Source organism: Symphalangus syndactylus, chromosome 17, assembly GCF_028878055.3.
Source record: "Symphalangus syndactylus isolate Jambi chromosome 17, NHGRI_mSymSyn1-v2.1_pri, whole genome shotgun sequence".
Taxonomy (NCBI): Eukaryota; Metazoa; Chordata; class Mammalia; order Primates; family Hylobatidae; genus Symphalangus; species Symphalangus syndactylus.
In genome coordinates, this window is record NC_072439.2 from 20,322,695 (window position 1) to 20,349,380 (window position 26,686).

The window sequence follows — 26,686 nt, forward strand, 5'->3', positions numbered from 1 at the left end:
AGCCATACTCTTTAAGGTGTATAGTTTTGTTATGAAACAACAACTACAATAAACATCACCCCCACCTGCTCTGTCTTTCCTTTATAGCCACACTTGGAAGGTGAGTGATGCCCCAAACATGTCTGGAGGCCTCCTCAATGCTCTGCGTGGGAGCTGGAGCCCCAGGATGAGCGAGAGACCCCCTCCCAGCCCTGGGGTCATGGTCGCCTCTGCTGCCCATGGTCCCATGTGACTCCCCCTCCTCCTCTCCCTTCTGGCCCTTCCTCCAAATCTCCTCCCACCCATGCCAGGGCCTTCTCTCCACTCTGGGTTGGCTTTACTTCTCTACCTCCTCAGCTCCCCATCTAAGGCTCCTCAACTCTGAGGGCCTTTCTTGACCCCTGGGCTGGATGATGCCTCCTTTTCCCTCCTGAGCACTATCACCATATCTGATTATATTCTATATGGTTAATGTCTGCCCTCAGAAGCCTCTGGGCGAGGGGACCTCTCTGTTTGTCTAACACGTCTGTCTACACTCAGTCCCTGGCACAGTGTAAGTGCTCAGCAAGCATGAGTTGAATGAATAAATAAGTGAGCAAACAGACACATAAACCCAGATCCATCCATTTATTCCTTCAGCCAACATTTTCTGGGATTCCTTGTGTGCTAGGCCTCGTGCCACCATCTGGAGATGCAGAGAGGCGGGAGACCCATGTGGCCTTTGAGGGGCTTTCAGGCTGGTGGGGGCTCAGGCACAGACACCACCAACCTGAACCAGGGGACTGCAGGATGCCGGGTTAGGGGAGAGAGGGATACACTGGCCAGCCTAGGGGGGCCTCAGGAAGTCTTTGGGGGTAAGGAAAGAACTCCTGAAAGGTAAGGAGAAGCCGAGGGCTAAGTTACGTTTCGGGTGGATGGGAAGGGGTGTGGACTGACTGGGCTCCTACTCACTATTGGGGACTGTGGATGCTGGCCTGGCCTCAGAGTCCTTACAGCCAGCTACAGTCCCCTGGGTATCTGGTGCCCTCCAAGTGCCAGGGCAGGAGCAGGGCTGTGGTACCACTTTGTCTCTCCTTCCCTTCTGTCCTTCCATCCTTCCACAAAAAGACACAACGGCCTTCAATGTGGAGCGGTCCCAGGGTCACAGAGATAACCCAGACATAAGCAGCAGGGATGTGCCCCAGGGTGCTCGCACACCCTGAGGGGAGTCCTGAATGCCTCGGAAGCAGAAGCTTCGCTCTAGGTGAGCGGCTTTCATCTTGGGTCTGGTGAGGTGATGTGGAAGGAACAGAATTCAAGGCTGCATGAGGAGGGTGTTTAGCTGCACATGAGGACATTCTCCCATGGCCAAGAGTGTAGGTGTGGCAGGGGGCTGCCCTGGGATCGGAGGCGCAGGCCTTAAGGGCAGTTCAGGTTCTGCAGACAAGCAAGAAAAGCCAGGGCGCGGTGTCAGGGACTTGTCCACATGACCCAGGCCCAGTCTGCCTCCTTCTGAATTGCACCCCTGGGGGCTTTGGCTAGGGGAATAGGGTGTGTGCTGTTCCAGATGCAGCTTGAAGGATGGCTGGGCTGGGACAGCTTTAGTATAGAGGCAGCTCTGGGATGCTGGTGGGCTATGGCTGTGGGGTGGGACCCATAGGGTGGTCTGTAAATGGCAGCTGTGTGATCTGGGTGGTGGGCAAGGGCACTACTTGCTGGATGTGGAGTCCAGATGTGAGGGTCTGTTTACCATTCGGGGGTGCTGGGAGGTGGCAAGAGATTGCTTGATCCTTTTGGCTGCCTGTGCTCTGTCACTGGGTGGGTGGAAACAGCTGTGGACTGGGAATATTTGTCAGCCATGGGGTGGGATTATAGATGTGTAGGAGGTAAAAATGGCTTGCATCTCTGAGCTAGTTCGGGGACCAGTGGGTCCCTGGAATCCCTGACAATCCCACAGCAAATGAAGGTCAACTACCCACCATCCTAGTAAGCATGGAGCCCCAGGTGCTGAGAGCAGGCACTTGGCTCTGACTTCAGATAGAGAGACATTCCTCAGGGCTCTTCGAAGCAGTGGTGAGGGCTGGTAGGCAGAGAGAAGGCCTCAGAGAACGACCCTGGGTGTTTTCAGCTGCGCTTGTTTGGAAATCTTGATGCGCGCCCCACCCCCACCCCGCAGTTGTTGGGCTCATGCTGCCCTGCCAGGTCTCTGCTCCTGGCTTTCCTTCCTTTCCACTTCCTCTCCCTTTGGCTCCAGCCCCAGCATCGTTTTTCTTCCTTTTCTTGGTCTTCATTATGTGTCTTGGCCTCTCCATTCCTCGCTGGTCACCTCCTTTTTTTCTGAGCTGGATCTCTGTGTTGAGTGTTGCCTGTGGGTTGAGTCTTAGCTTTTGTCTCCAGAGAGAGCCACACTGAGATCTGGAGATTGGGGAGATCCAGAGATCTGGCCTAGTGTGGGTGCGAGGCGGGGGAGGAAAGAGAGGAGGATAAAAGGTTATCGAGGGAAAAACAAGAAAGGAAGTATTCACCCACTCCTGGCACTCCAGGACAGCTTCTGAGGTCCTTTACACGGTGATCCACCCTTGCTTTTCTCAAACTTTCAAGCAATCCTCCTGCCTCAGCCTCTCATGTAGCTAGGACTACAGGCCTTGTGCCCAACCTTGCTTTTCTTGGGAACGAGGTGGATAGGAGGGCCAGAGGGATTGTCTAAGAAAGGGGAATCCAGAATACACCAGATGGGAGTGGAGGGGGAGGGAGACCCAGAGAGCAAGCATCTCATGACAGAGAAACACAGAGAGGGGAACGGAGCAACAGAGAGGAGCAAAGAGGAAGAGGGAACAGCAGAAAAGTCAGAGGCAGGAAAGCAGAGTGAGGGACTCAGAGACAGAAAGGAACAGAGAGAAAGAGAGGGCGCGTGCATGCGAGCTGAGCGCGTGAGAGTGCATCAGAGAAAGATGAAGGCAGCCGGGCTGAAGGCAGGGGACAATGAGAAAGAAAAAACAGTGCGGGGCAGCTGCAGCTGAGGCAGGTGGGCAGGACTGTGGGGCAGGAAGGAAGGACCTCACAGCTGGCCCCCCACCCCCCAGGCTGGCCATGCCTGGCAGAGTACGAGGAAATTGGCAACGGCCCTGGTGTGTGTGGACTGTGTGTGGAGGGTGAGGTGGCGGTGTGTGGTAAGGAGGGATGTACTGCTCTCCCTGCCCCTGTGATCAGGTCCCAGTCGGCTCTGGCTGGTCCCTGAAACTACCTGAGATCATCCCTGTCCATTCATCCTTTCCCTTCCCCACCCTGGCTCACAGGGGCCCAGAGGAACGTGGAAAAGGCTTGAGCATCCCTGACTTCTGGCCTGGGGAATGGGGAGAAAGGTGTGTGTGTGTGTGTGTGTGTGTGTGTGTGAGAGAGAGAGAGAGAGAGAGAGAGATCACTTTGGATGTGATCCCCTTTCAGTTTCTCTCTAGCTTTGCCATCTCAGAGTCTCTAGTGCGTTACCAACTCCCCTCCACCACTATCTGCCGTCTGCCTTTTATCTCTCTGGTCTCCTTTCTGTCTCTCACTCTCACTCAGCCTTTCTGTTCCTCTCTGTGCATCGCCCCCTTTCTAGTTCTCCCTGCCTCTGGCCCCCGTTCTCTCTTTATCTGCGTCTTCTCTCTGTGTGGCTCCATCACTGGGTTTTCTGCTCTGTTGTGTGCTCTTTCTCTGTTTTTCTCTCTCTGTCTCTCCGGCCTCTGTCTCTGTGTCTCTGTCATGCTCTCTGCATTTGCCCTTCCTCTGCTCTTTTTCTCTGCCTTTGCCTCCTGATTTTGGTGTCTGTGTCCCTTCTGGTCTCTTTCATCTTCTGTCTCTGCTTCTCTGTGCATCTCTCTGCGTGTCCCTCTGTCTCTCACTCTGCCGTTCTCTTTCTCTTGTCGTCTCTCGGGGTCTCTGGCTGTCCATCCCTGCCTCTGTGTGTGTCTCTCTCGCTCCCCCTCCCTGGCCCCCCCTTTTTTTCCTGTTTCTAACACCCACACTCACATCTTACCTCTGGAGTAATTGCTTTTGTCTGGGTTGGACTGGACTTGTGGTGGGGGGAGGGTGGGGGGAGCGGGTGGCGCTGGGGGGGTTGGGAGGGACGGAGGTCGCTTGGTGGAGTTGAGGTGGCATCCACCAAAGCAGGGGTGTTGAGGAGCAGAGGTGCAGCCTGCCCAAGGTGCTGGGGGGGGGGCAGGGGCCTGGGCCCATCCTGGCAGGGGTCTGGGGTCTCTGGCAGGGAAGGGAAAGAAGTCAGGCAGGCCCTGACATTGGGATTTGGAGATGATGTAGTGATAAAACGGGCTAGCCAGTGTCTCCGTGGCAGCCCCTGCTGCCTCGCCATCCTCCCCCACTCAGAGACTCGGGGTTGTAGCCTCAACACACACACATCGTGCCGTGTACACTGAGTCACCGTGACACACACAGGGACACACCCAGAGCCTCCAGCCCACTTGTGGAAACACACTCGACCATCGGCACACAGGGACACACAGCATCACATAGACACACAGAGAAACTGCATGGACTCTCCGACACTCATGAGGAGAACGTGCTTCCAGTACACACAGAGACCACCGCACAGATCCCTGAAGCAGACGCAGCTGCCCACAGGCACAGGCACAGATCCACACGGGACCCATGGAGGCTCACGCACAGCAGCATCTGTGCTCAGACACACTCTGGCAGGGGCACGCACACGCCAACATGCACAGGCTTCCCAGAGCACATGGGAACACATAGCTACCCCATTAACTGGGGACAGAGGAGATTCCTGAGGTGCTCCTGGGATACATCCCCAGGGGACAGACAGAGACTTAGGGATACCCAGGGTCAGGGAAACACTCATGGAAGTGCATACACAGCCACCCAGTGCTCCTGGGGACACATCCATGAACTCATGTTCACACACAGACATGACTCAGGGGCCAAGACGCTCGGGTATGTGCAGTCCCAGAGTACCCCAGCAGAGCCTGAGGACACATGCACACCTGCGTCCATGGCAGCTCGCACACCACAGACCTCTCGCTGGAACCTCCTGTCCGAAGCCGCACAAGCCTCCCACCCCTACCACACATGTGCAGGCCAGACCCTGGGGTGAGGCCAAGGCAATTTCTACCCATAGGGACCCAAAGGCAGGGCAGCCGGCAGCTCTGGGGGTGGGCGCAGGCTGGCCTGAGGGTTCGCCCCACTGTTCTTTGTGTCCATTCACCGTAGCCTACTCCAGCACCCCCCCAGACCTTCCCCTGCCTCATGGGCTCAGGACAGTGTCTCTCTGGACCCACAGGTGCCCCCTGCCCACCTCCCAGAGTTCTGTCCGTCACACACCTTCAAAGGGCCCCATCTTCCTGAGCTGCTCCCAGTTGAGGGGATGCCTGCTTTCTCCCAGGGGGCTTGTCCCTCAATTTATCCCAGCCCCCTTACCTGAAACTGTGGCCCCCATCCCCATCTGCTTCCTTGCCCACTCCCATACTCACCCCCTCTCCCGGCTGTCCAAGCTCTCAGCCTCCCTAAGCTCTCCTGCTGTAGGGGAGTGGTGGGGGGTGCCCGGCCCCTCAGAGGCCTGGGTAAGGGGTACATGATGGTGGGGGACGTGGGTGCGGCTCCGGGAAAAGGAAGCAAGGCAAGCAAGGGATAGAGAGAGAGGCAGAGGCAGGCAGCCAGCCAGCCGGCTTTATATCCCTGCCGTATTGATCCACCATGTCACAGCCCCGGTCGATAGCCAGCCGAGAAAGAGAGAGGGAGAGAAGGGAGGGGAGGTTTGGGGGAGGGCAGCCGGGACCCCTATAGTCCTCGGCCCATCTGGGGCCTTCTTGGCAGGCTGTGGGGGCATGTGTGAGCCCATCCCACCCCCTCCAAAAGAGGCCCGCCTTATTCTCCCCTCTTCCTCTTGGCTGCGGCCCTCTCCCCGAGAGCCACCTCAGCCTTCATAGGAGAATTTAAGCACAGAAGATCTGCCTGTTTCCTTCTGTCTCTTTGGAGGCTCCTTATTCCTGTGGGCATGGGGGCTCACAGCTGTTCATTGCCTCAGCTACACTTTGCGCCCCACAGTCGGGCTGGGTGGATGGGAGGCCCTGACGCAGTGTCATAGGTGGATTGTGACCAACCAGAGTGTGAATCCTCCTCCTTCACTGTGGCCATGGGCAAAAGGGGAAAACTGTCTGAAGGCCTCTTCCCCAGCCACCGCTAGCCAGGTACTCAGGAGCACCCTGTCTATGTTGGTTTCCTGCCCTTTCTGACGGACGTTAAGTTTCTTCCCACAGCTGTACCAGGCCAGTGCTCAAGGTCACATTTAGACTTTTTCTCTTCTGACTTCCTCCCCTGCCCACTGGCTTAAGAGAACGCTTAGCCTCACTTTTTCCTCAGCCTCCTCTTCCCTCTCCATAGAACCCTCTACCATCTGCCCCCACCAAACCTCCCCTGACCTGGGTGGGGAAGGGCAGGAAAGGAAGATGTCTTCCCTTAGTAGGAAGAGAAGTGAGGGGAGAGACTCTGAGACAGCGCTGAGAACCCTGGGCCTGGGCTGTCTCCCCTCTCCGGGCCTCAGTTTCCCCCCACCCCATCTGACCCTGCCCAAGCTGGAAGGTCTGTATGGCTCTGGGATCCGTAGGGATTGGTACAGATGGGAGGCAGGGCCATCCGGAGGGTGAGAGCAGGGCAGAGGGGTGCCTCTTGCCCCTCCCTCAGCCAGGACTGCCCGGGTCCCAGGTGCGTCCCCCCAGCCCCCAACTCCCCAGGGCTCCAGTTCTTTGTCTGTCCAGATCCTCCTCTCCTCCCAGCCCAGCCTCCGAGAGGTTGAGGAATCACCTTAGCCTTGACCCGAAGGGGAGGGCAGAGGAGGGGCAGGCGGCCCCCACCCTGCCTTCTGCCCATGGCCATCCCCTCAACCCCTCTCCTCCCTGCTTCCCTGAGTACCAGGCCACCCCGCCAGCGTCAGGCCGATGCTCCCTTTGTTAGGAAGGGGGAGGGGAAAGAGACAAGCTGAGGGGACGTGGCCTGACCCCCGACCTCTCCCCCTCCCTCCTCCCATCTGGGTCCCCAGGGGCTCAGAGCCCCCTTGACGGACAGTTCTGACCATCAGCCAAATGGCTCCAGGAGCGAACAGGGGGCCAGGTAGGGGGGAGGGGAGGAAGGCCTGGCCAGGGCCCTCAGCCCACCATGGATGTGTGTGTGGGTGCTCTGAGGTTGGAAGGAGGCCCCTTGGAGGGGTGGCAAGGGGAGATGGGCACCCACAGAGGACAGGCTCTAGGAGGAGCCTGGTTGGATTGGGGGATACAGAAGCAAAGTGGGGCTCATCCCAGAGCCAGCAGTTCTGGGCACCCTGTGGATAGGGGCCTGGCCCAGGCAGATGCCCCCACCCCGCCCCCACCCGGCCTGCGGCATTGGGAGTGCAGTGAGTTTTAAAAAAAATTAAAAGAAAAAAAAACAGGAGCAGGAGAAGCTGGGGGAAAAATATATAAGAAAAAATATAATAAGAACTAAGCGGTGGCTGCAGGAGAGAGAAAGGGCAGGAGGCAGGGAGGGGGGTGCAGGGGGGAGGGCGGCTCGGGCCCTGGTCGCTGCGAAGGCCGGCCGCCGGCCTCTGCGCTGAGCCCTCCGCGTCCCCCCTGCCGGCCCCCTCCAGCCCCGATCGATCCAGTTTCTTGGCAATAAAGCATTTTTATTGTCAGCTGCCCTGAATGCCAAATGTGAGCCTGGCCCTGCTCCCCCCACAACCTGCTTCCTCACCACCCCTCCCCCAGCCCTCTCCACCCCCTCCCCTGCCATTTCCCCCACCGCAGGATCAGCATCGTCCATCACCAAGACGCCCTCCTCTTCCTCCTCATCCATGTCAGCTGCAGTGCCCGCACATCTTCAATAATCCACCAAGCCCTCCACCCCCCATCTAGGCCTCTGTGCTCCCTTCCCTAACCCCAAACCTGCAGAGGAGCAGAAAGGTGGCCATGGGATGGGTAGTCTTGGGGGGCACAGGGATGGGTAGGAGGAGGTACAGGAGGGTGTTGGGGTCACCAGGCAGTGAAATGATGGCCACAGGTTGAGGGAGGCATTGGCCAAAGTCAGGATAGCCAAAGCCTGTCCCTCAGCAGCCAGCAGGGGACAAGAACAGGTAGGGTGTCTGGAGACCAGGCACTGGAGAGGGGAGACAGACTGCAGCCCCTCTGCCCCTGGTTACAGCACTTCAGCTCTCGGTCCCCCAGGGCCTGTCTCTGCCCCTTCCACACTGAACTTGACCCTTCTCTTTGGGAGGCAGCTGGGTGCAGGAAAAGAGAGAGGGCCGGGAGCTGGACACCTTCCCATGCGTCAGTCTCAGCTCTGCCCAGAGCAGCCCCTTCAGGGATGGGGATGACACCACACACCCTGCCGGACTGCTGGTGTGAGGGGCAGAGGAGAGGGTGTTGGGAAGCAATTTACAGAAGGCCCTTGTGGCCCCACCTCTGCTTGCTCTTCCCCCTCCCTCCCTCTTTCTTTTCTCTCCTGTTTTCTTTGTCTCTCTTTCTGCTGTTCTCTGTCTCTGCCTCTTTATCTGCATCTTCCTGTCTCTGTCTCTCTGTTTGACTCTGACTCTCTTTCCTTTATTGCTGCCTCTCCCTCCAGGGATTTAAAAACCTCCATACACTTCTCTGTTCTACCTTGATAGTCCCCAGTTACTCTTTACCTACACCCCTCTTTTCTCTGCCCTGCTGCATGCTTTTCACTCTATCTTTTTCTACCCTGCCTGTGCCCCACATCCCTTGTCTAGCCCCATCTCTCTTGGTTCATCTCCCCTCCCACAGCCATAGAGAGAAGCGGAGGCTCGGGTCCTTGGAACATCAGCAGAACACGCAGAAAAAGGGTCTTAAGCCCCTCTTCTTTCTCTTGGCAGTGTCAGTGTCTAGGGGAGTTCAAACAAGTCTACACTCGCAGAGATGGAGCTGGGAACTGAGGGGTGGGGCCCGTCTGTCTGCCACAGACGCGCTGTGTGGCTTTGCTCAAGTCATGCTGGCCCTGAGCCTTGCTTTCCCCTGAAAAGCGAGCTTCTCCAAGGGTGTTTACGGCCTCCCCTGTGGATTATGTTGCCTTGAAAGCCCAGGGTCCTCTGTCTCCTAGGGAGGCAGTTGAGGGCAGGATCTTCAGGCTGGGGAACATGGTTGCCCCTCCTCTCACCTTCTCATGGTGGTTTGGGAAGGTGAAGCTGCAGATGTAGGCAGGTCTAGGGTGCCAAGATTTTTCCTCTTGGTCTGGGCGGGAGCGAAGCCCGACCAGGGTCATGCTTTAAGGAATATGGAGTGTGGATTCAAGACGCCTGGGTCCATGTCCATTGTCAGCTCCCCAGAGCAGGGGCCGTGACATCACTGGTCCCTGGTTCATTGCTTGCCACACAGATGGGGTTCAAGGGACATTTGTGGAGCAAGTGAGAAGAACCTGTGCAACAGTAGAGGCTGGGGCGGGGTGGGGTGGTGAGGAGCAAGTCCTGAGTGGGAGGCACAGCTGGAGGAGCAGAGGGATTCAGACATCTTTGGGCTGAATTGAGGGGAAGTTGACAGATGGGGGCATTTGGAGGAGGAGGAGGATCTCAGGATGACCCTGGGTGTCCTTTCCAAGCCTCTCTCCTTCACCGAGGACCAGTCACCTCCACCCGACACCAACAAGCTCTACATTAGTGCAGCTTTCACAGTTCCCCACCTCTGGCCTCACAGCTACCTGGTTTGAGGAGGGGAGTGAGGATCTCTGTGTTAGAGAGATCCCTCTGATGTGGGAAGACGGCATTTGTGTTTCAAAGTCGTGTACAGACCCACGTATTTATCCACATGCTGTATGCTTGCTTATGCTGAAACAGTGCTTACTTTTCACCAGTTATGGATTTTTTGGCATTACCGCCAAACAAAAGTTTTCCAATTAGTACAAGGCCTTCCTAATAGAAGACAGAAAGGTCCCTCTGGGCCATGTGGGAAAGGCCAGGGTGTGAGCACAAGAACCAGGCGTCAGCTGGGGCAGGGCTGGGTGGGTCTTGGGATGGAGATGAGGTTGGCAGGATCAACTGAGGAGTATGAGATTCAGGCCAAGGCCAAGAAACCTGGAAAGAGGTGAAGGCTTTGGGGGTGAAGGATGAAGAGGGGGCAAGAGATCAGGGGATGCTTCTGCAATGACCATTTCGCCACCTCCCTGGCTGCCTGAGGAAGGGCCCCTGGACAGGGGCTGCTCTTTGGAGTTCAGAACATATCCAGGTTTCCCACTGCCTGCCTTGAGAAGGCAATTGGGCACAGATTTGGGAGTCCCTTTCCATCTGGCTCCGACTGCCCCTTCTGTGAGTCCTCTCTGACTGACTGCTAGCCTCTTATCATCCTTCGCTCATGCTGTTCCCTCACTGGAAGCAGAACAATTCTGGCAGCTGCTTATGGACTGCCTTCTGTGTGTCAGGCCCTCAACCTGTGTTCCTGCTGACCTCCGACCACCCTAGGCTGCAGGCATTTTCATTATTCCCACTTTGCAGATGGGGACATTGAGGCTCAGAGAAGGGAAGTGACTTGCCCAAGGTCTGTAGCCAGTGAGAGGCAGAGGCAGGACTGTGATTCTGGCTGGCCCTCTGAATTGGTTCCATTCATGTTTGTCAAGAGCCCACTGCTAGGAGTCAAGCTCTGTTGGAGATGCTCGGGAAACTTGCCTGCCTCGGTGTGAGGGGTACAAATCCCGGCTCTTCCATGGACTCACCATGACACCCTGGGAAGGGGGCTCCTCCTGTCTGAGCCTTATTTCCTCCTCTGGGTCATAACTACTACCTCATAGGGGTCAGGAAAAGGGGAAATACAAAACTCAGTGTCACCTGACAAATGGCCATGCCCTTTCCTGTTGCTCTTCTCCTCTCTGACTCCTGCCCATCCTCTAGGTTCCAGGTCTTTTAAGCTTTTATATTTGTAGAGGATTTTTTCCCAACGCACTGTCAATATTCATTGACTATTTGGATCCTCACCACTACCTTGTAAAGGAGGAATTATTATCTTGAGTTTACAGAAGTGGAAACTGAGGCTTTGAAGACTTAAGTACTCTGCCTCAGGTGCTTGTCCCTATGCAGGATCCATTTAAGTCATTCATTCCACCTGTCTGTTGAGCACCCACTGTGTGCCCAGCGTTTGTTGGGCACTAAAGATGTAGCAGGCAGCAGAACCAGCACAGCGTACTTTCATGGAGTTGACAACTAGAGAAGATGCAGATCTTTAAGTGTAAATGTCAATCAAATACAAAATCAGAAACTGATAAGTCCATCCCAAAGAATAGACTAGAATAGGGAGCCAGGAGAGAGGGCAAGGTATTTAAGCCAAACCTTAAAAGACGAGTAGGATTTAATGGGGCAAAAAGCACAGGAACAGTGTTCCAGGCAGAGGGAATGGCACATGCAAAGGGCCTGCGGTTGCAAAGAGCATGGTTTAAAGAACAGAGAGGAGACAGCATGGCTTGGAGCAGGGTAGGCAAAGAGGAGAGTGATGGGGGAAGACGTGAGAGGTGTCAGCAGGGGTGAGATGACGTAGGACTTTATAGGTTGGGTTAAGGCGATTGAGTTTTATTCCCAAATGCATGGGAAGCCCCTGGAGAATCTTAAGCAAGGGAGTGAGACCACCTGGTTACGTTTTAGAAAGACCCTCTATGGGGGCCAGGGGGAGACGAGACTATCTGAGACAGGCATGGAGGAAGGGACACCTTCGGGGAGGAGACCACTGAAGTCACTCAGGCCAGAGGTGGTGGTGGCCTGGACTGCAGTGGGAGGAGTGGAGGAACCAGAGAGCACTTTTGGAATTGGTGACAATATCAAGGCTCAAAGAAGTGGAGAGCAGAGAGTGAGAGTCTGACCCTTCCAAACCTGAGCTTTTCCTCTTGCCAGGTCAGGTGCTACTTTTTCCCTAGGAGGCTGTGGGAAGCTTCCATGAGGCAGGTGCCTGGGTTGCTTCTATTTAATGTTCTCCATGTGAACCCTAAAGTGCCTGGTTGGCACTGAGAAGTTTGTTGCCAGAATGGGATCTTGCACAGATGTGAATGAGGGGCCTTCCCTTAGGAGACTCCACGGAGGAGGTGAGCACTGAGTAAGGTGGTGTAGGGAGCGAGTAGATTTGAAGGTGTTGGCTCCCCTCAAAGCTGGTCTTTGTGTATGAGCTTGGAGAATCTGCTAGGGCCCACAAAGTGGAGTTGGGGAGCATTGTGCAATCTGCATCCCAGAGTTGTTGTGACTCAAGGTGGGCAGGTGATGTGAAGGCACTCAGTGAATGGTTCATATTGGCAGAAGGCCATAACTGGGGACAGGGATGGGAGATACATGGATGTCTCAGACAGCAAAGCCCAGGTCCAGGGCCAGTGTTTCTGCTGATCCAATGGGACAAGGTGGGCAAGGGTTTGAGGGAGAGGAAGAGAACAGTGGATGGCAATGTGGACTTTGGAGTCCAGCTGCCTGGGTGCCAATCCTGGTTCCATCTGTGTCTCCAGCCAAATGATTTAACTTTGCTGCGCATCAGTGTTTTCCTCTGTAAAATGGGGATGTTAACAATGCCTTTTTGTAGAGTATTGAGAAGATTCAGTGAGAAAATGCTTCTAAATATTAATAGTAGTTGGAGGGCCTCTCTTTAACGTGTCTAAAGCAGAACTCTTTTTTTCTTTTTTCTTTTTTTTTTTTTGAGACGGAGTCTCACTCTGTCTCCCAGGCTGCAGTGCAGTGGCGCAATCTCGGCTCATTGCAAGCTCCACCTCCTGGGAAGCAGAACTCTTTTTTTCTGAGACAGAGTCTCGCTTTGTCACCCAGGCTGGAGTGCAATGGCGCAATCTCAGCTCACTGCAACTTCTGCCTCCCGGGTTTAAGTGATTCTCCTGCCTCAGCCTCCCGAGTAGCTGGGATTACAGGTGTGTGCCACCATGCCCAGCTAATTTTGGTATTTTTAGTAGAGACAGGTTTCACTATGTTGGTCAGGCTGGTCTCGAACTCCTGACCTCAAGCAATCCACCCGCCTTGGCCTCCCAGAGTGCTGGGATTACAGGCATGAGCCACTGCGCCCGGCCTAAAGCAGAACTCTTGATTCCCTTTCCCAAGCTTTTCCAGGAGCTTGTGTCCATCTCAGTAAATGGTTGTCACAACAACAACCTAGACTTCTTCCTTGATCCCTCACTTTCCTTCAAATGTCCAGAGCTCGGAGTTTGCTTTAACGATGACAGGCACTGTGTCTCATGTGATCTGGGCCAATACAGTTCTGTTAAGTTAAACTCCTCTGAATCAATGTAGAGCACCTTCTGTAGGCAGGGCCCTCTGTGGATGCTGCTCAGGGTCTGCACAGTCCTGAGAGAGGCACAGAGAGGTTGAGTGGCTTGCTCAAATTCGCACAGCTAGGACTCAGCAGTCTTTGCAGAGGCTGAGAGAGGCCAAGGCCACTTCTAATTCTTGAGCCTCCTAGTGTACTAAGAACGAAGGAATACTGAAATGGATTTACAGACCTGTGCTTTTAGCAATGACAACAATAAAATACCACATTAACTGATATTTATAAGGTCATTTCAAGATTTATAAAGTAGAAAATACACATCTTGTTTTAATTTCATCCCCTCAGGAATGTGACACATGGGCCAAGTGACACATAGGCCACACCTAGCCCTGCAGCTGGGACCTAACTACCTATTTATGTGACTCCAAAGTTGACACCTTTTCAGCCATCCTCAGTTGCTTTTGCAGAAATGCAAGAGGCCCAGGATCTCACAGACTTTGGAGGAAGAGAAATGTGCATGTGATCAGTGTAACAGCAAGGCCTGGGGCAAGGGGAGCTGGGCTCTGGAATCGGCCTGCCCACAACTGACTCTGGGCAAGTCCTTGCCCTCTCTGACCCACCTTGGGGTGCTCCTCTGAAAAGGGGGTGGATAATAACAGCCCCTACTTTAGTGGATTGTTGGGAAGATGCCAAAAGATGATGCAAGGAATGCATGTAACATATGCCTGCACAGAGCAGGTGCCATGTAGCTGCTCTTGTTACTTAGTAGAATAGTGGGATAGTCTAGGGGCCTGGGACATTGAGGCTTGAGAGCTCCTCAGGAGCATGGCCAAGCTGAGCCACCCTGTGTCCCCAGCTCCTGGCACAAGGTCTGGCACAGTGGGCCCTCCCTGAAGATGTGGAACTGAATCGTGTGGAAGAGGCTCTTGCCCAGGCTGAGCAGGAGTGGAGCACCAGGGAAGGACAGGGGAGCTGAGTGGAGGGCCTGGCCTTTGCCTTCTTCTCCCGCCTTGTGAGGCCAGGTGGGTGCTCCCATTAGCTCCCTTTTGCAGGGTGTGGAGGTCATTGCCCCTTTGTCAGCTTCTTCTTCAATAAATCAATACCAAGCACCTCCTGGGTTGCAGGTGCTGGAGACACAGCAGTGAACAGGACAGACATAGGCTAGTATGATTATTATCATGGTTCTAATCTGAATGGTGAATGTGGGTTCACATTAACTCATTATTAAAAGTAAGTAAAACAGTAAGTGAATGGATAGAGAAAGAGGGCTCTGTCCAGCCCAGTGATGGGAGTATGCCGTGAACTAAGGATTATGATTAATCCAATTTTGTGCACCTGGGATCCTTCTAAAAGACAGGATGAGACACACATGCTCCTTGTGCTGGCATAGACGTTCAGTTTGGGGGAAAAGAGGTAATAAATAAGCACGTGACACGAGGCTTGATGGTGAGACAGCAAAAAGTGCTAGAAGAAAGTGCAACCTGGTAGAGGACATAGTGATGAGAAGTGCCATGTGAGGCAGGATGTCAAAAGGCCTCTCTGTGGAGGGGGTGTTTAAGTGTAATTCTGGAATAAGTAAGGGGACGAGCCTTAGGAACACCCGGGAAGGACTGCACCGGGCAGGAGGAAAGGCAAGAGCAAAAGTCCTGAGACAAGAAGAAGCGCGGGTGTGGATTGCAAGAACAGAAAGGCAGACAGCTTGGAGGAAGTGAGTGAAGGGGGTGGGGAGAGAGGAGTTGAGGCAGGCAGGGGCCCTTCAGAATGAGGCATCTTGAAGCTGGCTCGCTTCGCTGGCCTTCTCAGGGGCCTCCCAGGCTTGGGTCGTTAGTACCCTGGACAGCGGCCTTGGCCCTCCCGAGCGCTTGCCGTGATGGGTGCTCCCTACTGAACACACAACTTATATTAAGTCTGTTTCTGGGCAGTGAAATGGGGATAGGGAAACAGATGATATCGCAATGATTGGCCGCTGCCCACAGGAAGCGCACAGTCATTGGACAAGACGTTAATGTACAGTTTAATGAATTTTTTCTTTTTTTTGAGGCAGCATCTTGCTCTTTTGCCCAGGGTGGAGTGCAGCAGTGTGATCTCGGCTCACTGCAACCTCCACCCCCCAGGTTCAAGCCTCAGCCTCCTGAGTAGCTGGGATTACAAGCATGCACTACCACACCCAGCTAATTTTTTTGTATTTTTAGCAGAGACAGGATTTCACTATGTTGGCCAGGCTGGTCTCAAACTCCTGGCCTCAAGTGATCCAGCCTCAGTCTCCCAAAGTGCTGAGATTACAGGCATGAACCACCACACCTAGCCAGTTTAATGAATCTTGATTGAGTGAACATCTGTGCATTCACCACTTGGGTGGAGATGTCAAAGGCACCCAGAAACCCCACCCCGTGTGTCCCTTTCCAAACATACTCCTTCCTCTCTGCTGGAGGTAACTACAATTCTCACTTTTGACATAACCATTTATTTGATTTTCTACATGTGTATCATTTAATATGTTCTAATTTTACTTAAAAAAATGAGTACAGGCCAGGCACAGTGGCTCATGCCTATAACCCCAGCACGTAGGAGACTGAGGAGGGAGGATCACTTGAGCCCAGGAGTTCAAGACCAGCCCATACAACATGTTGAAATCCTGTCTCTACCAAAATGTACAAAAATTAGCCGGGTGTGGTAGCATGTGCCTGTGGTCCCAGCTACTCAGAAGGCTGAGGTAGGAGGATTGCTTGCTGGGAGGTGGCGGTTGCAGTAAGCTGAGATCGCACCACTGCACTCCAGCCTGGTCAACAGAGTGTGACAACCCTGTCTCAAAAACAAAAACAAAAACAAACAAAAAACCCCCCAAACCCCAAACCCCCACCAAAAAACAAGTACAGTCTCATTATTAAAACTAAAGTGATGGCCGGGCATGGTGGCTCATGCCTGTAATCCCAGCACTTTGGGAGGCTGAGGCAGGAGGATCACAAGGTCAGGAGATTGAGACTATCCTGGCTAACACAGTGAAACCCCATCTCTACTGAAAATACAAAAAATTAGCCTGGTGTGGTGGCATGTGCCTGTAATCCCAGCTACTCGGGAGGCTGAGGCAGGAGAATCCCTTGAACCCAGGAGGCAGAGGTTGCAGTGAGCCAAGATCATGCCACTGCACTCCAGCCTGGGTGACAGAGTGAGACTGTCTCAAAACAAACAAACAAGCCAAAACTGAAGTTATTACAAAAGAGTTTATAATTAATTACCTTCCAGACCATTTTTTTCTGCATTTGCTTAATACTTGTGCACCCATAGAAAAGATATAGTTTTTAACAATAGATGTATATGTTTTACATCAATGATATCAAATTGTATAAATTGTTCTGCAACTTGCTTTTTCACTCAGCAGTGTCTTGGAGAACTTTTCATGTCTGCGTCCATAGATCAGTCTCATTCTCTTTCATAACTGCATAGTATTCCTGAGTATGAATGTATTATAATTTACTTAGCCACTGTCCTATCAGTGGCATCTAGACTGTTTCTTATTTTTCTCAACCTCAAATCTTGATGTAGTTAGTGAACATGTTTGTTCTTAGGGCATGGTGGCAAGTATTATATTTAAGATTAATTAAGTTCCTGGCCAGGCGTGGTGGCTCTTGCCTGTAATCCCAGCACTTTGGGAGGCCAAGGCAGGCGGATCACTTGAGGTTGGGAGTTCGAGACCAGCCTGACCAACATGGAGAAACCCCATCTCTACTAAAAATACAAAATTAGCTGGGCGTGGTGGCACATGCCTGTAATCCCAGCTACTCGGGAGGCTGAGGCAAGAGAATCGCTTGAACTCAGGAGGCAGAGATTGCAGTGAGCCGAGATTGTGCCATTGCACTCCAGCCTGGGCAACAAGAGCAAGACACTGTCTCAAAAAAAAAAAAAAAAAAAAAAAGGTTAATTAAGTTCCTGTCAGCCAATGTTACTGCCCCCATTTCACAGATGAGGAGCCTGAGGCTGAGAGAGGGAAGTCACCTGCCCAGGGTCACACAGCAAATGAATGGAGGAACCAGATTCCAAACCCTCATCTGATTGACTCCCAAACTAGTCATTATGTGCACCTGTATAGATGGTTAACCATCTGCAGGGCAGTTGTCCTCACCCAACAAACATTCCTGGAGGCTCGGCTAAATGCAGGCCCAGTGCTAGGTGCTGAGTCTACAAGAACATGTCAAACTGAGCCCTCTTCTCAAGGAGCTCAGAGTCTGTAGGGACAGCCTCATTGGGAAGTGATTCAGTGCAGTACAATTAGTGCTAAAGCCCAGGGATACTGCCTGGAGCTGTGGCAAGACTGAGGTCAGGGAAGGCTTCCAGAGAGAGGAGATTTGAGCAGAGGCTGGTGTGTACAGAATTTGTGGCAGACAAAGCAGGCCTGAGGGATGGTAGGGGAGCCCAAGTTACTGAACAGAGGAGAAGGGTGAGCTCTGAGGGTGAGATAGCTGAGGAGGTTGAAAGGCACCATATCCACTTGGGTTTGGAGAGCCAGCCTTGGATTTTATTCTGTGGACCATGGGTGCCTGGAAGGATTTACTGATTCAACAAGTAAGGTTCAAGCATCAACTATATGTCAGGCACTGTTAAAGCACCAAGAATACCACAGTGAACAAGACAGAAAAGGACACCTGTCTTCAGAAAGCTTACATTTTAGAGGGTGAAAGAGACAGTAAAGCAAATAGGCGGCAATTGAATTTCAGAGTGCTCTGAAGGAAATAAAACTGGGAATGGAGCAGAGCGTGACTAGGGAGGGTTTCTCTGAGGATTGGCCTTTGAGCAGAGTCTTGAAGGATGAGAGGAAGGGGAGGAGGTGGTGAACAGCATTCAAGGGGGCTGGCAAGGTTGAAGGCCCCATACTGGGGACAAATTAGCTTCCTCCAGTGTGGCTGGGGTATGGTACTCCCGTGGCCAGTGGGGAAGTCCTGTAGGGCCCTGGAGGCCACAGTAAGGGTACTGCGTTTGTCCTAGGGGCAGCAGGACCGGAGGGCTCTGGACCAAGGCCATGGGCTCTTGCTTTTCAGCCTTTGGACAGCTCCCTGCGCTGGGGTGACAGCGGCAGCCTCTGAGCCTGCAGAGTTGGTGCTGCACCAGTGGGAGCTAGAGAACAGGAAGTGCACATGTGGACTGTGGAAAGCCTGGGGGCAGCAGCAGGGGGCTGGGGGCTCCTCGGTCAAGGTAGGAGCCTCATTGAGGAAGACCCAGGGCCAGGCGCCTGCTCCCACAGGTCATTCAGAGACCGTGGTGAGCACATGGCAGTGGATGCCAAGGGATCCTGTTCCCGGAGGATCTGCAGTCTGAGTGAGACTCACACAAGCCAGGTTGAGGAGCAGTGAGCTCAACAAAACAGCTGAAGCACAAGCTTTGGGGTCAACAAGCCTCTGGGTTCACCCCAGCCTCATTGTGTGACTGTGGGCCTCAGCGTCCTCATCTTTAAAGTGAGGATGATAATGGTCTCTCCCTCATAAGATGACAGTGAGGAGTAAGTGAGTTGCTGAGTATACCCAGCCAGGGCCTCCTTAGAGTAGGTTGGCCATGCTTTACCTCCCTATTTGTCAGGGGCCAGTTGAGCCGTCAGTCTATCTCACCTGTTCTTGTTTCTTTCAACCTATAGAATGTTAGAGCTGGGGCCGGGCCACGGTGGCTCATGCCTGTAATTCCAGCACTTTGGGAGGCTGAGGTGGGTGGATCACTTGAGGTCAGGAGTTTGAGATCAGCCTGGCCAACATGGTGAAACCCTATCTCTACTAAAAATACAAAAATTAGCTGGGCACGGTGGCGCATGGTTGTAGTCCCAGCTACTCAGGAGGCTGAGGCAAGAGAATCACTTGAACCCAGGAGGTGGAGGTTGCAGTGAGCCAAATAAAATAAAATAAAATAAAAGAATGTTCAAGCTGGAAGAAGTCTTAGAGTGCTTCTCCAGCCCATCTCAGACATATATCTGGGGAAACTGAGGTCCAGGGAGTTCAAGGGGCTGGCCCTAGGTCACTAGAGGGCAAATTTCAGAACAAGGACTGGTTGGTCTTCTTTTATTTGTTTGTTTGTTTTTGAGAGACAGAGTCTCGCTCTGTCACCCAGGCTGAAGTAGAGTGGCGTGATCTCGGCTCACTGCAATCTCCGCCTCCTGGGTTCAAGCTATTCTCCTGCCTCAGTTTCTCAAGTAGCTGGGACTACAGGCATGCGCCATCATGCCCAGCTAATTTTTGTATTTTTTAGTAGAGATGGGGTTTCACTATATGTTAGCCAGGCTGGTCTTGAACTCCTGACCTCAGGTGATCCACCCTCATCGACCTCGCAAAGTGCTGGGATTACAGGTATGAGCCACCACACCTGGCCAGTTAGTCTTCTTTTATCTTCTTTGAGCCACATCACAGTGCTTCTTTTCTTACATGAGGCGAACTGGGAATTCTGGTGGATGCGGAAAATTGGCTGTGGTGGGGAGATATGATGAGGAATGTTTGTGTCCATGTGAATTTGTTAAGCATCCACAGACCTTACTTCTTGGAAGATGCTGCTTCCTGACTTTCCCCCTGGAACTGACCCAAGTGTCTTCCCTCTGCATCCCTTCTCATTGTCTTTCAGTGATGGCCTCGCATCCACCCAGCCACCCCAGCCCAGCACCCACTTGTCATATCCTGTTCCTGTAGACTCCAGCTTAAATATGTATCCTCATCCTAATCCTCATGGCTCCTTTCTCCCCTGCTGCCTTGGACCAGTGTCCCAGCCTCCCCACTGGTCATCCTGTCTCCAGATTCCATGCTACCAGCTTGTCCCCGAATTTGTCCCCAGTAGAACTTCCTTACACAGAATGCTTCTGTGCAGAAGCCTTCCACCTGCAACTTCAAATCCAACCTCAAAGGAACTTGAGGACAAACTTGGGAAAGCCGAGTTTGTCCCCACCTTGGGGTCTTCAACCTTGGCAACCCCCTTGAATGCTGTTTCCCACCTCCTGCCCTTCCTCTCATCCTTCAGGACCTCAGGTCCTACCCTGATCTTTCTTACCTGAGCTTAAGCTCTTCCACCTGCCCCAATCTTCTGTGGCAGGAAAGATACTTTAATGTACCTGGACCTCATTCTTGACTTCTCCATGACTCCCATGCCCCACATTCAGCCAATCACCAATTATTGCTTCCTGTCATCATCACCTGATAGTGATGTGGAACTCATCAGCTTCCTCATGCTGACCCCCACACCCCATCCTCTGGTTCTTCACTGCGGCCTTCAAAGCAGCCAGGATTGTCACAAAAGTGTTCATAGAACCATGCCACTCCCCTGCTTGAAACCTTCTCAGGTGTCCCACTGTTCTTGAAGTCCCAAATTCTTACCTTGGCCTGCAAGGCCCTGTGCAGTCTGGCCCTGGCCGCCTCTCCACCTCACACCTCGTCTCCTATCTTCTCTTCTTTGTTCACTCTGCTCCAGCTCTATAGGCCTCCTTTCCGATCCTGGAATTGCCACACTGTTTGCTGCCATGGGGCCATTGCCTCCTCTGTTCCCATTGCCTGGAGTGTCTTCCGTCACATTCTTTGCCTCGAGAATACTGTGTCTAATTGCTATGTAAATGTCACTTCCTTGGGACAGTTTTCTGCAACATGCCATCCTTTGTTTACATCCGGTATCCTCCTTCTACTTTTTTTAAGAGTCAGGGTCTCTCTCTGTCACCCAGGCTGGAGTGCAGTGGCATGATCGTAGCTCACTGCAGCCTCGACCTCAAGCAATCTTCCCACCTCAGCCTCTCGAGTAGCTGGGACTACAGATGCTCACCACCACACCCAGCTAAGTTAAAACAATTTTTTTTGTAGAGATGGGGTCTCGATATGTTGTCCAGACTGGTCTCAAACTCCTGGTGTCAAGCGACTCTCCCACCTCAGCCTCTCAGAGTGCCAGGATTACAGGTGTGAGCCACCATGCCCAGCCCCTCCTCTACCTATTCTTGAAATCACTTTTCCTAACTTAGAATTACATATTTATTTGATGGCTTTTTATTTTTTATTTAATTTATTTATTTATTTATTTTAGAGATTGAATCTTGCTCTGTCACTCAGGCTGGAGTGCAGTGGCGCCATCATAGCTCATTGCAGCCTTGAACTCCTGGGCTCAAGTGATCCTCCTGCTTTACCCTCCAGAGGAGCTGGGACTACAGGGGTATGCCACCACGCCCTGCTAGTTGATAACTTTTAAAAATTATTTCTCCCCCAAAGACTATAAGCTCTATGGGTTGCTTTTAACCACTGTATTCTCTGAGCTTAGCAATGGCTTGGCATATAATAGCATTTATTGGATATTTATTGAGTGATAAATTACCAAGGTATTTTTATCCACTCTAGTCTTCCTCTCAGACTATTAGCTCCTTGAGGTCAGATTTTAGATCTAGCTCACCTCTGGGTTCTCAGCTCTTGGCACAGGGCTTGGCACTGAGGGACATGAGGAAATGTTTGAATTGAAGGAAATGGGGAAGGGTTGGCCCACCTTCAGCCAGGAGCTGATGGGATCAGGAGTCCAGTGCATTGCCGAATATCAAGAACTGACTCGAAGGCTGTGGGCGTTGGGCTGTGAGCTGCAGAGGTATTCCAGCGTTGCTGACTGGACAAGGAGTGGCTGGCTGTTGCTGTTGTCTCCTGAAGGATGGGGAGCATTTTATGCCTCCAAGAAGGAGCTCCATGGCTCAGTACAGAGAGATCAAGCTGTCAGGGGTACAGACCTGGGCTTAAATCCTGACTCCACCACTCATGCTGTGTGACTTGGGGCAGGAGACTTCACCTTTCTGAGGCTCAATTTGTTAGTAAAATGAGGATGATAGCAGACCTTTACCTCCTCAGACTGTCATGAGGACTTAGCAATAATGTATTGGTTCAAATAGCACAGAGTAGGCCGGGCGCAGTGGCTCACGATTGTAATCTCAGCACTTTGGGAGGCTGAAGCGGGTGGATGGCTTTGAGCCCAGGAGTTCTGAGACGAGCCTGGGCAACACGGCAAAAACCATGTCTCTACTAAAAATGCAAAACTAGCTGGGTGTGGTGGTGCACGCCTGTGGTCCCAGCTATCTGGGAGGCTGAGGTGGGAGGATGGCATGAGCCTGGGAGGCAGAGTTTGCAGTGAGCCAAGATCGTGCCACTGCACTCCAGCCTGAGTGACAGAGCCAGACAGTCTCAAAAAAAAAAAAAAAAAAGGAAAGCATAGACAGCAATGCTGTGGTGGCTGCTGCTGATAATGAAGACAAAGAGGAAGATATATTTTAAGTCCCTGAATGCTGGATACTCCTAAACAGAACTTGACTTTGACTTAGGGCTGCTGGAGAAGCAAAGGGGCACTTCGGGTCTAGAGGGCAAAGCAGGTGTGTAAACAGGAAATAGGCTTGAGGTCATGTCTGTAATCCCAGCACTTTGGGAGGCTGAGGTGGGTGGATCACATGATCTCAGGAGTTTGGCCAACATGGTGAAACCCCATCTCTCCTAAAAATACAAAAATTAGCCTGGCCTGGTGGTGTGCACCTGTAATCCCGGCTACTCGGGAGGCTGAGGAGGCATGAGATGCGCTTGAACCCAGGAGGCAGAGGTTGCAGTGAGCCGGGATTGTGCCATTGCACTCCAGCCTGAGCGACAGAGTGAGACTGTCTCAAAGAAAAAAAAAAAGAGCCTGGACTTTAAAAATAAAGCTAAAGCTTAATTTAATTTTTTTAAAAAGGGGAAATAGGCTTCAGCCTAGAAGCCAGGAAAGTGGGCAAGAGTGGCAAGCAGTATCTAGGGTGGGCCAGAGCTGAGGCTGGGCATGGTTTGAGGGTCTCTGAGGCCCACTGGGGAACCACATGGCCCTGCAGCAGGAGCAGACACACATCTCTTTGTGTATGTGTTTGTCTGCCACCCCTATCATCCTGTTTTCCTACTTCTTTGGGTCCCTAAGTTAGCTTTCCCTAACCCCCCAGAGGCTGCCCCTGGCCCGGGTGCTGCTGAAGCCCCGTGTGCTTAGATGCAGCAAGGAGACTGGGCAGAGGGAGGTGGGTATCATTGAGTCTTGGGCCCAAGTTCATCTCCTGGCCCAGCCATGGACTCAGAGTATGGCCTGAGGCTTGGTCTCCCTGTCTCCTGCCAAACTAGGGGTCTGAGGGGCCTCTCTGAGCTCCCACATGCTACAGCCCTACAGATGAGGGCAGTGCCTATGGGGAAAGAACCCTTGGGTTCCCTCACAGAGCAAGGATGATGCTGGGGGCTGAGTAGAGAGATCGCCAAAGCAGCAGGCATTCAGAGACAGGCTGGGGAACTGAGCCACAGAGAGGGTCCCCAGGGGTGGCCAAGAGGAAGAGGCCATGGCTGGGGGGCCCTGAGGGGTGAAGAATCTCGCTCTGCTGTCCCTGGTGGGCTGGCTGCTCCCCCTCACCACTCCCCGCCGGGCCCCCGGGGGACCTCGCTCTAATAATGTATTTGATCGACTCGCCGGCCGCGTACAAGCGATTATTGTCTTGTCGGGAGTCAAACGTATCGATCCGGCGAGAAATATGAGCGGAGCAATGGGGCCCGCGTGTCAGTTACCAGCCCCGCTGGCCCTGGGGAGCCCCCTACGTCTCCTTTAATTACCGCTCAGCCCTGAGCCCAGCCTGGCCTCCCCTGTGCTGCCTCCCTCCCAGCTCCCTGCACCTCAAGTGGCCCCCACTGCTCCCCAGCTCCCATGCCCTACCTGCCTCGCTCAGCATGGCTCGAGGACTCTTCTGTAGCAACGAGGCCACCATCTCCCCCTGCCTGAGCCTCCCCGTTCCAGCTGCCAGTTTGTTCCAAACTCTGCCCCTCTATCCTCTCTCAGGCAGGCCCATCCTCCTTCAAGATCCCTTCACCAGGCCCAGCTCTGGTCTGAGGCACTGAGAATGGAGCCAGCACCGGAGGCGAGAGGTGTGGGGTCGTTTCATCTTTCAGGGAGCGTATACAGCCTTCCCTGGCTGCAGGACTGAGCTGCAGACCTGGCCACACTGGAAGTGGGTGGTCCTTCTCTGCTGGCTCTAGGGGGCTGGAATGGGGTCACATCCAAAAGCGTGCTCCTGACATGGATGATGTTGAATCTGTCCAGAGTGGAGCATAAGGGTGGCTGGTGAGGTTTTGCACCCCCCCATAATGTCCTATAGCCCCATTTCCAAGCCCCACAAAACAAATCCTAACTGAAAACAAAGCTTATTGCGTAAATGTCGCTTTGAGACAAGGCTCCAGTATACACCGCCACCAGGCTGCTGTTGGGAAGACCCTCATGTATAGAAATCCTGTGGCCAGTTGCTGTGTGGTCTGTGGATCTCCTCTGTGAAATGCCCTTTACAATACACGATGCTGTGGAGTGTAGATGCCGGGCAATGGTCCCCTCTCGTGTGCATATATGAGAACTGCCAGTCCTTCCTGTTGTGCCCACCTGCCTGCCTGGGCGTGTCTGGGTGCACAGGGCACGTGTGCAGTCAGGGGAAGGCACTCCTGTAGTTCTGCCTGTAGTATGCCCTTTCTGAGTGTGCCCGTGTGTGAGTGGGTACGAGTGGCCAGGAAGTATGCTTGGGCCCATATGTGTAGAAGTGCCCTTGTGCCCATGGGTCCATGTGAGGGAGTAGAGGAGGTATCAGTATATGGGAGTGACTATCGTCAGCAGGGATGGCTGGTGTTGGGGCCCGTGCACATAGATGTGTTCATGCACGTCTATATGTGCACACGTGTGTGTGTGTGTGAAGTGCTGGCGTCCATCTGTAGAAATACTTGTGTGTGTGAGGGTGAGTCCAGGCGTCTGTGCATGCACCTGTAGTTTAGGGGGCCTCCCAGCCATGGGGCGCAGGATGTCCTGCGGGGCCCAGGCGGGCATGTGGGGTGTCTGGAGACGCCAGGCAGCCCCACAGCCTCAGACCTCGGGCACCAAGAGGAAGAGGGCAGCGGACTCAGGCGCGCCTTTGTCTGAGCTGCGGTGCGCCGGGAGTCCTGCGCCTTTGTGTGACCCTCGCAGGTGTGCGCGCGGGGGTGTTGGGAGGGTGTTGGGGAGGAGAGCGGAGGGAGGGGCTCCCTCCTCCGCAGCCGGCCCCGCCCTCCGGCCCATTGGCTGGGCGCTGCCGCCCTCTGGTGGGCGCGGAAGGAAGCGCTGAACTGGGAGCGCCGCAGCGCGAAAAGCCAGCCGGCAGCCCGGGGACCTGGTGCTCCCCTCCACCGGAGCCGCCTCGGACGCCCACATTTGACCGGCGACTTATTGTAGCCCCAGGCCAAGTCCCCGACCCACCGTCCCCACTACCACTGCCCACGGGCACCACTTCCTCTCAATGGTGGCACCCAACAGCTCACCTGCAGATAGGCGCAGGGCTTGCTTGATCTTCCCTGCCGCGGCGTGCTTTTAAGCTTCAACGCTGCTTGGCTCTGGGCCCTTGGAAAAGCTACTGCTCACCTCTCTGATCCTCAGTCTTTTCATCCGTAAAATGGGGCAAGTAAAAGTGACCACCACATTGGAGATGGCACCTGTCAAGAGTGAGGCACAGCGTCAGGCATCCGCAAAGCCCTCTCTCCAATAAGCTGCTGGCTAGTGTTTTATTGTTGTTACTGTTGTGGACCCACCTTCTCTCCCAGACCCCCATTCCCTGTCCCAGATTTGTTTGCCTCCATGGGGGCGATAGAAGTCGGGGGGCAACTGTTGCAGGCACCTCTTGGATCGCAGCTGTAGGAGTCGGCTCTTCTAGCCTGCTTATCCTCTGCCCCACTAGCCCCCACCCCCCCAACACACACACATGATTTGGGGTGGGCTGGGCTGCCGGGGCGGGCCTGTGGGTCAGGGTATTTTCCCTTCTCAAGGGGGCGGACCGGCCCTGTGGTTTCCTCCCTGAGTGACTTCCGGCAGGGAGGGCTCGGCCCCCAGAGAGGGTGGGGAGATGACACAGTTGTTCCCCCAGCCCTGGCGGGGCGGGCAGCATGGTTCACTCCAGCATGGGGGCTCCAGGTAAGGGGGCTGGTGCCTGCGCCACTGCTCAGAGGACAGGCAGCACATTTAGGTTTGCTCTGCGGGCCCTCCCTGCCCCTCCTCCTCAGCCGTCTCCATTGTCCTTCTCCTCTGTACTCCAGCAACTCCCTCTCTCCCATGCCGGGTCCCCCCAACCCCCACAGCTCCTCTTTGCCCTCCCTTTCCACATCAGGCACCGGAACTTCCAACCCATTCTCTTCTCTGTTGCCCTGTTCCGAAGGGTCTGGGGATGGGAGGGAGGGAGCTGGGTGTTGGTAGCGGGCCCTCATGTGGAGAACCAGTGGGGTGGGTGACATGGGCGATCCTTGGATAAGGGCTGCAAAGGGGTTGGAATGCCAAGTTGCTGGACTTGGAGGATGTCATTCCCTTTTGAGTGTGTGTGCGCACATCTGGTACAGGTGTGCATGTGCATGTGTGTGTGCAGTAGTTCTGAGTGCTCTGAGTGGGACTGCTGTGTGCTTGTGAGTGTAGGGGGCTGTTGTGTGTGGCATTGTGGGGTGATGATTGCCTGGCTCACTTCTTCACTTCATTCACCTCAGATGTCACCTCCT

General features: G+C 53.7%; 1 protein-coding gene and 1 long non-coding RNA gene across 22 annotated transcripts in view; one reads left to right on the plus strand and one right to left on the minus strand.

Annotated features, from left to right (window-relative positions):
• The window catches only part of POU2F2 (POU class 2 homeobox 2), a 75,103-nt gene that overhangs the window by 2,265 nt on the left and 46,152 nt on the right, over positions 1–26,686 (plus strand). For 13 of the 20 annotated variants that reach the window (XR_010116558.1, XM_063620932.1, XM_063620938.1 and 10 more), the window contains exon 1: positions 26,002–26,114. The exons of 1 other annotated variant lie outside the window; for it this stretch is intronic. Coding sequence is in view for 18 of the 19 variants with exons in the window: in XM_063620932.1 (XP_063477002.1) it covers positions 26,087–26,114 (28 nt within the window). In the remaining variant the exon portion in view is untranslated. Of the gene's footprint in view, positions 1–25,985; positions 26,115–26,686 lie in introns of those variants that run through there. 6 more of the 20 variants (XM_055250319.2, XM_055250322.2, XM_063620939.1 and 3 more) reach the window with 4 other exon arrangements.
• On the minus strand, positions 592–25,890 carry LOC134733024 (uncharacterized). Of its 2 annotated transcripts, none has more exons than XR_010116586.1 (3): positions 25,736–25,890; positions 25,469–25,639; positions 592–2,403 (listed from the first exon to the last, which is right to left on the minus strand). It is a non-coding gene; the product is annotated as an uncharacterized lncRNA (long non-coding RNA). The 2 variants fall into 2 exon arrangements; XR_010116585.1 differs by lacking the exon at positions 592–2,403 and adding an exon at positions 21,460–21,799.